General features: G+C 52.3%; 2 protein-coding genes across 2 annotated transcripts; one reads left to right on the top strand and one right to left on the bottom strand.

Annotated features, from left to right (window-relative positions):
• Positions 1–1473: 1473 nt before the first annotated feature.
• LOC114881514 lies at positions 1474–2370 on the bottom strand. Its single transcript, XM_029198326.2, has one exon. It carries the CDS (start codon positions 2368–2370, stop codon positions 1474–1476), a length of 897 nt encoding a protein of 298 aa, XP_029054159.2.
• A 7022-nt stretch (positions 2371–9392) lies between these two features.
• LOC114881513 lies at positions 9393–10379 on the top strand. Its single transcript, XM_029198325.1, has one exon. The coding sequence runs from the start codon at positions 9393–9395 to the stop codon at positions 10377–10379; it is 987 nt and encodes a 328-aa protein (XP_029054158.1).
• The last annotated feature ends 883 nt before the right edge of the window (positions 10380–11262 follow it).

Here is an 11262-nt window from a genome sequence, read left to right on the forward strand (position 1 = left end):
CACGCCGCCACTGTCGCTCAGCACCACTCACCCGCCACCTATCCTTCCTACCCACGTGCACGCTGCTAACCCTAACCCTACTATACTCCCACTTAATTTTCTTCCTCAACTGCTTACTCCCTTCACTACTTTTTCTACTCACACAACAGCACCTTGCAAACTCTATCCACTACTCTCCCTCACCACCTTTTCACTTCTATAATTCCGCTACTCAACACTGAAAACCTCTGCACAACTTTCACACTGACCATGCATACAGTCACCGGAAACGGAAGTTCTATGTTTCGTCTAATATGTACATATATACAAAGAAAATAAAATGAAGCTCCATTTAAATGAATATAACGAAATATTCATCCAGAATTAACATTTTTCATAATATGAATAATTCTATCGAATGCATAATTGATATTTGGACAATAATGTATAGATAAAATAAAACCTGAGATAATTTGAATTAATAAAAGAATTCCTAAAATAGAAACAAAATTTCATAGAAAATTAATATTAACTGGTGTAGGATGAATATTAAATGATGAATAAATAATATTGAGAAATTTATTAGGTTTAAAAATTTTAAAATATTTATTTTTCATTAAATTTTAATTTTACGAAGGAGGATTATTTTAACTGTAGATATTTTAAAGGATAGAGTTAAACAAATTAATAAAAATAAAATTATTATAATAGTTAAGTAATTTATTGGATAAAAATAAATATTTTGAATTTTTAGTGATCATTTATTTAGAATTATATTTTCTGTAAAAAAAAGTTGGTATTCAATAGGTAAAATAAATAATTATAATAAAGGAAATATAAAAAAAATTAATTGAAGTAATTAATTCAAAAAATTTTATTTTAGAATTTTCATTGTTAATTAAACTAACAAAATAATTAAATATAATTATTATTCCTCCAATTAATGAGATTGTAATTATAATAGAATATAAAGAATTATTTAAATTTATAAAAATTAATGTGGAAGAAGTTAAATTGAATATATTATTATTATTATTACTGCGCAGTTTCCGGGCACTCAGTCCTCCCGGGACCATTGTGCCCGAGCCCCTGTGGGCAGTACTAAAATTGAGGTGTATTGTGTAGGCCGGCCTCTTTGGCAAAGCCCAGAAGCCTTCCCACTCCAATGTCCTCTATACGTGCGTCGTCAAGGGTGGCAGCCCCAAAACTGGATCGCTTTAGGGCCTCCAGTCCTCTACAACGCCATATCAGGTGGATAGGAGTCTCATCCTCCTCTCCACATCTGGGGCACCTTGGTTCGCTGCCGGTTCCTAGGTGCATCAAGTGTTTCCTCGTATACCAGTGCCCAGTAATGAGCCCCACGAGTAAACGCAATTGGTTTCTGTCTAGGCGACTCACAGTCTTGCCTAGCCTTGACGATGGCCCTTTGAACATGGCCTTAGTGTGTCTCATTCCATGAGTACTGCTCCAGGTCAGGTGGGTGTGGGTACACGCCTACTCCCTCACCATCTCCTTTACCGTCCCTATGTCGACACCTATGCGGTATGCTGTGTCTGGGCCGGGCCTTCTAGCTCCTTCCCTTGCCAGCATATTCGCCTTCTCGTTTCCCGGGATACCTGCATGTCCAGGTACCCAGATTAGGTTGACGCGGTTATTGTTATTAACCAGCCATTCCAACATGTCCGTGCAGTCTTGTACCAGCATGGATCGCACTGTGGTAGCACGTAGGGACTCAAGCGCAGCCTTACTGTCACTACAGATGTAGATGTGCTTGTCCCTATAGTCCCGTTCCAAGCACAGCTTGGCACAGGTACATATGGCAAACACTTCCGCTTGAAGGATGGATACGTGTGGGTCCAGGGACATTGCTATCTCTGCCCTGGGCCTCTCCCCCCAGATTCCTGCTCCGGTACCCGTCTTGGTTTTGGAGCCGTCCGTATACCATATCAGCCCTCCCGGAGTGAGGAGTTCCTCCCGGTTTGCTTCCCACGCTTCCTTGCATGGGATGTTTACCCGGAAGCTGTTGTTAAAATGGTATGTCGGGTCGCACGCGTCTCCCCCTAGAGTTAAGGCCCCTCCTGGTTCCCTGAATTCCCTAAGGATAGACGCGTGGCCCGTTGACGCCATCTTCCATTTGCCTGCTAGGAATAGTCTTACGGCTGTGCTCCTAGCTCCTGCTTCTACCATGATATGTGGTGGTGCTAGGTCCATGAGTGCCCCCGTTGCCATTGTCGGTGTGGTGCGGAAGGCCCCAGACATCCCGAGCAATGCTAGGCGGTGGATCTTCTCCAGGTGCCTCCTGTTGCATTGTTTCCTCATAGAGGTCCACCATACAACAGAGGCATATGTTACTTGGGGTACCAAGATTGCGGTGTATATCCACCTGACCATTTTTGGTTTTAGTCCCCACGTAGTTCCCAACATCCTCCTGCAGGCCCAGTAAGTTGCGATTGCCTTTTGTGCCTGCTTTTCGATGTGGAGTTTCTAGTTTAGCTTCATATCTAGGGTGGCCCCTAGATATTTCGCTGAGGTGGATAGACTAATCTCCACCCCGAACAGTGAGGGGGCCTTGAATTCAAAGCACCTTTTCCTCGAAAACAGTACCATCTCCGTCTTGGTAGGATTTACCATGAGTTTATGGGGTAGGCACCATTTTTGCACGAGTATGAGTGCTTCTTGCAGTCTTCTCGCTATATAGTGCCGGTGTCTGCTTCTAACCGATATGCAGATGTCGTCCGCATACCCTATCACCAGAAAACCTTCCTCGCTGAGCCTGCGGAGTAGCCCGTCTACCACAAGGGTCCACAGCAGGGGAGACAGGACTCCCCCCTGCGGGCAACCCCTTGCGGTGCGTGCCCTCAACAAAGACCCATCAGAGGAGGTTATTATAGTCCTGGTTCGTAGCACATTGTCGATCCAGGTGACCAGACTGTCGTCAATCCCGAAGCTTCTTGCTGCTTCATTCCTCACATCGAAGGATGTGCTGTCGAAAGCCCCTTCTATGTCTATGAAGATACTCACGACGGACTGCCCCTGGGATAGGGCCTCTTCCACCTCCCTTACAAGGTGGTGGAGCGCCGTCTCCACGGATTTGCCCGACTGGTACGCATGCTGGGAGGCGTGTATTGGCCTTTCTGCCAGTGCATGCTCTCTGATGTGCCTATCAACTAGCCTTTCTAAAGTTTTTAGTAGAAAGGATGTTAGGCTGATTGGCCTGAAGGATTTCGCCGTATCGTAGCCACTTCTGCCTGGCTTAGGCAGGAAGACCACCCTGGCTATTCTCCATTGAAGCCGTACATAGCCCAGTGCTAGGCATGCTCTGTATATCTTACATAGCTGCCTCAACAGGTCCTCTCCGGCTTCCTGAAGAAGAGCCGGGAAGATCCCGTCCACACCCGGGCTTTTGTACCTACTAAATGAGTTTATAGCCCATCTTAATCTGTCTATCGTGACCACCTTTGAGGCCAGTTCCCAGTCCCGTGCGCTGTTCCTGAGAGGTGCCTGTTCCTTCTGGAACAGTTCCTCCGGTATCAGTTCCGAGCCTGGGAAGTGCGTCTCCACAGGATGCCTCAACATCTGCAGGGAGTCAACTGTGACTCCTCCATTGGGAAGTTTTTGACCTTCCGGTTTTTGTGGAGGCCCGGATACAAATACCTTCCGAAGCCTAGCTACCAGCGGTAGGGCCTCGGTTTCTTGGCAGAAGTTTTTCCAGGTCCTGCTTTTGAATACCCTGATCGTTTTTTTGGCCTTCTGGGCCTCTATATACGAGTCCCAAGCTTCTACGGTATTTGTCTTCATCGCCTTCTTCAGAAGCTTCCGGGCCCTGGCTCTGAGCTTATTCAGTTCATTGTTCCACCAGGGAACCCTTCTGCTTTCTCTTCTTTGCTTTAACGGGCATGATCTTTCGTAGGAGCTGATGATCGAGGTCTGCAGTCTTGCGACCTCCATCTCGATCCCCTTCGTGGTCCTCGGTTTCACGCAGTGCCCTCTGAGCTCTCCCTCTAGGCTCTCACGGTATTGAGGCCAGCAGGTCGCCCTGGGGTTCCTGTATGTTTCCGAGGCCCTTAGGTCTGCATCCGTCTTTAGCTTGAAGGTGATTAGCTTGTGGTCAGAGAGCGTAGCCTCATTTTCCACACGCCAATCCTGTATGGCTTGGGCCGCCTTTGCGAAGCCCAGCGTGATATCAAGCACCTTCTGTCGCCGGGAGGTGACAAACGTTGGACTGGAACCTCTGTTTAGAATCTCCAGATCCGTGGTTGCGAGGTATTCTAGTAATGCCTCGCCTCTTTTGTTTATATCGCTGCTGCCCCAGACGATATGGTGTGCATTTGCGTCGCACCCAATCACTAGTTGCAGCCCCTTGACCTTGCAGTAGTCCGCCAGCTCTCTGAGTTCCCTCGTGGGCGGGGGCCACTCAGAGTCATAGGGCAGGTAGGTCGAGCAAACCACCAGGTTCGCCCTGCTACCTCCCACCCCCGCTGGGAGTAGAACTGCGGCTTCGTCTCTTGCGCAGAATTCTGCCAGTTTCGTTGCCCCGAGCCCCCTTTTTGCGTACACGCATGCCCTGGGTCCAGCCTCCAGGTCTCCACGGAAGATGGAGCCTTGTGTCAGATCTAGCCCCCCTACTTGCCCTTGGATTAACCAGGGTTCTTGTATCAGGGCTATATCCGTATATTTATGTATATCTGTGTGCTGCGCCGCAAGTCGCCAACGGAGCAGGTCCGTGGCCGCTTTGCAGTGCTGCAAGTTTATCTGCGAGATGGAGAGACAACCTGCAGTCATGGGAACTGCAGTGTCATCTCCTCTCGTGTATTTCGCGCCTGCGCCTGGTGTGCCCTGTGGTCGGCCCATCTTTTAGCTCCGCGCTTAGGTTGGGGGGCACCCATGGCGCTCCCCTTTCCTCTGTCCGCACGGAGGCCCGTAGTGATGGTCCTTTGGACCCCACTCCGGGTCTTCGACAGACCCACCTTTCCGATTGCGTGGGCTTTCAGAGGCCTGCCCCTTGATCCCTTCCCGGAGGGCCCTTGGCCGCCTCTTTCCCTCTGTGAGGCCCTTGATGCCTCCGGTCCCGGGATTTTGGTCCCCGTCATTAAGACCGGGCTCTTCACCCCTTCTACCGCCTCCGCGGTCTTTCCGGCTGTCTCCGTGGTCTTGTCGGGCGCTCCAGATCCCGAGGCCACAGTCGCGGGAGGGGCGACCTTGGTGCCCGTAGACGTGGATGGTGCCTCTGTGTCTCGGGTCCCGCAGTCCCCCCCACTCGCCTGGGCCATCGCGGTCTTAGAGTTGCCCTCCTTAACTGGGCGCTCTTTTGCCGCTGGTTCCTTGCGGCCCACGTCGGTCCTTGCACGGGGCTCTCTAAAGAGCACCCTGCCTAGCCCAACGTGCGCCACGTAGCCCCAGCTTTTGAGGGTCTGGAGGGATTCATTCTCCACTCCAATGACCAGTTGGACTGACCTTTTTTCCTCCTTCCGGTCCCACACCCTCCAGTGTTGGGTGTTGAGACCCGGGTTCTGTCTCCTGAGACGGTTCAGAATTAGACCCGTCTCCGCAGGTGGTCCAGGGATGACCGTTATGAGCTTATGAAGCCTAGGAAGGCACTCTCTCTCGAATAATTGGAGAGCGGCGCCTTCCCATGGCCTCACCCTGCCCACTGTACTCCTCAGCCATTCCCTGGCCTTCTCGTCCGAACAGGTGACCCATATTATCCCCTGTTCAAGCTTATTTCCCTCGAAACGGGGGACCGCTTTACCAGCTGGTATGGCGTCCAATTCCGTTTCGAGGGTTTTTAGCACCAGATCCCCCTGCTCCGTCGTCAGGGTGGCCTCGGGGTAGCCTGAGGGTACGATTGCCACCTTCCTGCCAGCCACGAGCGCCTCCCTGAAACTGGACGGGGCACGGAAGATCTTGCCCCTTTTCGCCTGGTGGTCGGTTGGGGAGCCATCCGCCGGTCGTGCCCTTTTGTGGCCCGCGGCTCCTTTTCCCTTTCCTAAACCACTAGCATTTCCCGGTTTGGCGACGTACCCACGATTTGGGCCCGTTCCGTCCCCCGATACTGGATTCGAGGAGGTGGTCGCTCCGCGCGGTGCCTCCAAGGAGGTCCCGTCGGCCAACTTGACCCTTCGAGCCCTCTTCTTGGCTGTCCCGCAGCGGCGCGATCCCCTCCTCTTCTCCGGTGAGGTAGGCGAGGACACTGCATCACTTCCTACGCCCTCGTCTGTCCCTTGCTTTGGGCCGTCCGTCAGCGAGAGCCCAGCCTCAGTCGCCGCAGCGAGTGCTGCGACGTCCGAGGCTGTTCCCTTCACCCTGACATCCGAGCTCCCCGTAATGGTAGGTCCCTCTTCCGAGAGCTCCTCCCCCTTTGTAGGAGGTCCCTCTTTCGAGAGCTCCTCCTCCATGTCGAGAGGTCCCTCTTTTGAGAGCTCCTCCCCCTTGGTAAGGCGTCCCTCTTCCGAGAGCTCCCCCCCCCCTTTTGCATGCCTGTGGCATCAATGTTTGTATTTGTGTTTTTGTCTGTGTGTGTTTCCATGTGTATCCCACGAGTGAACAGGAAAGGGTGGTCCACCCTCGCAGAGCCTGCTTACGTGGGTAAGGCTAAAATACAATGGAGACCGCTGGTACCCCAAGGGCATCGTTCGAGACACCATTACCCCGGTGCCATCCAGCTCTCGGCACGATGGCTTCCACCTTAGCTTGGGGAGCACGTCCGCGACGGGGCCTTAGGTGCCCACCGAAGAGTTTTACTCCGTGGGGTCCCTTATAGCTCCCGTTGGCCGGTGCCCTCCACAGATAAGCCACGTTCCGTAGCCCGGTCACCCGTGTGCGAGCCGTTCCGCGGTTCGAGGGGTCCGCTTAAAGCCTCGGTCGTCCTCCTATCCGCCACCTGGAGACGCGCCCGGTTGGGGCTCAGCCTGGTGCGACCGAGGTCGACCTAGTCCCCCTCGCCCCTTGCGAGGATCGGGCAACTCCGAGTAAAGTTAATATAATAAAATGAAATAAGATGGTAATAGGATGTAAAGATGAAAGTAATAAAATATTGGTAATAATAAATAAATTTATGAATATAAATAGAATTTTTGAAATTAACATTAACATTAACAAAATATAGTTTAAATTTAAAATTTTAATTTTGGGAATTAAAGATATTTATAAGTTATTTTGAAATTAGACTTTAGAAAAATATTCACTATTAATTTACAAAATTAATGTTTTATTTTAAAACTATAAAGTTTAAGTTATTTTAAAAATATATTTTTTAATTTTAATAATTTCAATTTTTATAATAATAATAATAATTAATAAATATTTTTTAATGTTTGAATTAGAATAGAATTTTTTTGTAGTTTTAAATTTATTAATTTTAATATTAAATGAATTAGAATATTTAAGATGAATATTCTCGGAGTTCCCCAACCCCCGAAAGGGGTGCGGGGAACCAGGACGACCTCCGGTCGATCCAGGCTGAGCCCCGAGTACCGTAGAACGGGACGCCTCTGGTGACCGGGATACGGAAAATGTGTGCCTACGGAGTTCCCCGGCCAACGGGAGCTATAAGGGACCCCTGAGGGCCCAAAAAACCCTCATAGGGGAACTAAAGCCCTGTCGCGGACTAGCTCCCCACGCTAAGGTGTGAGTAATCGTGCCGAGAGCTGGATTGCACCGGGGTAAAGGTGTCACGAACGATGCCCTTGGGGTACCAGGCGTCCCCCCATTGTATCGAGCCTTACCCCTGTAAGCGAGCTCTGCAGGGGTGGACCCATACTTCCCAACTACTCGTGGGACAAACATGGACAATGACAAAAACTTAAGAAAAAACAATAACAACACGCAGACAAACATGGACACGAACACGGAAACGAACATGGACACGGACAAAACAACAAACACAAACACAAACACGAACCCACCCGGAAGCGGGCTGGTTGAGGAGGAAAGGGACCCAATCTTGGGGACCGCCTCCGATACACCACTGACGGGCGGTTCTGGGGAGAGCATGTCCGTGGCAGGCGAGGTTACAACCTTGCCGGCTTTAGACATGCTCACCCTCAACGAAGAGCCTTCCGCCGGTGCGACCAGGGCCGACCAGGGAGAAATCCCGGAAAAAGACCCGGGAGCATGGAAGAAGGTAAGGCTCAGCGGGGCCGCCAAGAAGAGGGCCCGTAGGGCGCGCTCAGCGCAACCAGGGACCTCAGGCGGGTCGGCCACCGCTGAGAACATAAGCAAGGCTGGGATGGCCCCTGCGACGGCCGTTGTGAGAGGAGGCCCGGTAATCGGGAAACCCCGCGCAAAGACGTCGCAGGCGGGCGGTAAGGGAGCTATGGAGGGCAAGAGGCTCAAAAGGACCCGACCATACATATCCCCAAATACCCAGCCTTGCGCCAAGAAAAGGCAAAGAATTTTCCCTTCGCCGATATGCTTCAGGGAGGCGTTGACGACGGAGAGAAGGCTGGCAATCGCGCCGGCCAACTACCCGGAGTCGACCCTGACTGAGGCGCAGGCTTCCGCCGTCGAGCAGGCGATCGTCGGGATGCTGTGTGGGCTCCAAAAGGGGAGCACCATACCGCGATTCGACGAGTGCCGGTTCGGGGGAGGCCTGCTTCTTGTGACCTGTCCGGTCACCGGAGCGGTGCAGTGGCTGAGGGCTACTGCCACCAAAATCAGGTCTTGGGAGGGAGCGCACCTCCTGGTGTTGGATGGTCGGCACCTCCCAAGGCTAAAGAGGATGGTGACAGTCATCCCCGGCCCTCCGGTGGCGACGGAGGCCCTACTTAGACTGATGGAGGGTCAAAACCCAGGGCTCCGCACAAACCTTTGGTGAGTGTGGAGCAGGAGAGAGGGACCAAATTCGGTCACTCTCGTCCTGGGGGTTGACCCAATATCACACAGCCGCATCGAGAAGCAAGGCTTTGAAGTCCACGTGGGACTGCGCAGGGCCCTATTCAGAGAGGGACCTGCCGGGACCACGGAGGACCCCAGAAAAAGTCAAGCTTCGACAAGCGGCAATCCGGGACAATCAGCCTCGGGGTCGGAGACGAGGAAGGAGGTGGCAAGCGGGGTGGACAAGGATGAAGGGGAACCCAGGGCGTCGACAGCGGCACCCTCGGGGACCCCCATCCCCCACACTGATGCCACCCAACCTGCCCCACCACGAGACAACAACACACAGTTGGCGGCCGCCGGACCATCGCAAGGACCGAAGGTCGCCGACACGCAGCCTCCGCACAATGGGAGCATCCCCAAGACAGGAATGTCAAGGGGAAGTTTGACCCGCCGACCACGGCGGAGGCAACCAAAAGGACCGGGCTTCTGGGTGTGCAGAAGGGGAATCAGCGCACCCTAACACACACCCTGAAGACCGGCACCAGGGGTAAAAGAGGGACAGGCCCCGGCAGGGGCCCCCCTCACAAGTAGGTGGAATGGGCCCCGGCGAGGAACCAACTCCACCTACGTCGACTAAGCGAGACCGGACCAAATCTGGCACCAACAAGGTGCCAGATGGTACCAGGTTCTCGCAGATCAACCTGCCACATTGCAAGGCGGCAACGGATATTCTCCTGTGCCGCCTAACCATGGGGCAGACAGATATAGCCCTCATACAAGAACCTTGGATCCACAAGGAACGCGTAGGACGGCTAAACATGGGGTGCGGCTCACTCTACTACGACGCCACATCCACAAGGCCCAGGGCCTGCATCTACGTCAAGAAGGAGATAGCGGCCCTGAAACTCAACGAATTCTGTACAGCTGACCTTTCAGCGGTTAAGGTCAAACTTAACCTCGGTGGGAACACGTCAGAGCTGGTGGTATGCTCGGCGTACCTGCCGTACGACTCTGAGGAACTTCCACCTACGAGGGAACTCAGGGCCCTGATAGCTCACTGTGCTGACAACGGTCTGCACCTGGTGATTGGTTGCGATGCCAACTCGCACCACACCGTATGGGGCAGCACAAATACCAACGGCAGAGGCACAGCACTGCTGGAGTACCTCGCCACCACGGGCTTGGAGATCCTTAACATAGGCTCCTCCCCCACCTTTGGTACCTCCCGCAGACAGGAGGTGATTGATCTGACCCTGGGCTCCGCCAAGGTGATACAGGTCATCAAACACTGGCAGGTAAGGGACAAGAGCCCGCTCTCGGACCATCGCCTGATCACTTTCAAACTAACAGGCAACAGGGAAGGCGGCACTGGTGAAGCTTACAGGAACCCAAAGGCCACCAACTTGGAACTCTATAGAGAGGGCCTGGAGGGGAGGCTGAAGGGGAACTGCCAGCGTCTCAGGGCCGTAGGCGAAATTGAGCAAGTGGTGGAACAACTGAGCTCCGCCATTACTCAAGCCTACGAGGCTGCCTGCCCGGCCAAAATTAGAAACAGTAGCAAAAGGGTCCCCTGGTGGAACTAGAAATTGGACCAAGCCAGGAAGGACACCCGTAAACTACTGAACAAAGCCATGAAGGCCAAAACGGAGCTAGCTTGGGACAACTACAAAAAGTCCCAGCAAGCTTACAAAAAGTTAATAAGAACCAGTAAGAGGACGGCCTGGAAGTCCTTCTGCAAAGAAACCGAGGCACTGCCTGTAATTGCCAGGTTAAGGAAGGTCTTCACGATAGGCCCCTCACCAAGGTTGGATCGCCTCAGACTACCAAATGGAAGTCTGACGAACAACCACAGAGAAACACTAGAACACCTTATTCAAACACATTTCCCAGGCTCAGTAGCAGAGGATCGGGAGCGGCGCCGTAGCAATACCGCACGCACCGACCCTGCGCCAGAAGACTGGAGAATAGTTGAGAAGGTGATAAACACGGACAGGGTTAGGTGGGCTATCGGCTCCTTCAAAAGATTCAAGAGCCCAGGCACTGACGGGATCTTCCCAGCACTCCTTCAGGAGGGTGGAGAGGACCTGTACAGGCGCCTGGGCCAGATCTTCAAATCCTGCCTAGCGAAGGGCTATGTACCCAAAGCCTGGAGATACTCCAAGGTAGTGTTCATCCCGAAACTAGGGAGGGACAACTAAGACCTTGCTAAGTTGTACAGACCCATCAGCCTCACCTCTTTCCTGCTTAAAACGTTGGAAAGGCTGGTTGATAGGTACATCAGAGACGAGGTTCTGACCAGCAAACCGCTGCACGCCTCTCAACACGCCTATCAAAACGGCAAATCCACCGAGACGGCACTTCACAACTTGGTAGGTTCAATCGAAGGAGCATTGTCGAATGGTGAATCAGCTCTATGCATCTTCCTCGACATCGAGGGGGCGTTTGACAACACCCCTCACGATGCTA

Source organism: Osmia bicornis, unplaced genomic scaffold (assembly GCF_907164935.1).
Source record: "Osmia bicornis bicornis unplaced genomic scaffold, iOsmBic2.1, whole genome shotgun sequence".
In the NCBI taxonomy this organism is placed as follows: domain Eukaryota; kingdom Metazoa; phylum Arthropoda; class Insecta; order Hymenoptera; family Megachilidae; genus Osmia; species Osmia bicornis.

What these genes read in the sequence shown, in the direction of transcription:
- LOC114881514 (XM_029198326.2), bottom strand. Translation starts at nt 2,370, where the DNA reads ATGGTCAGGTGGATATACACCGCAATCTTGGTACCCCAAGTAACATAT.
- LOC114881513 (XM_029198325.1), top strand. Translation starts at nt 9,393, where the DNA reads ATGGGCCCCGGCGAGGAACCAACTCCACCTACGTCGACTAAGCGAGAC.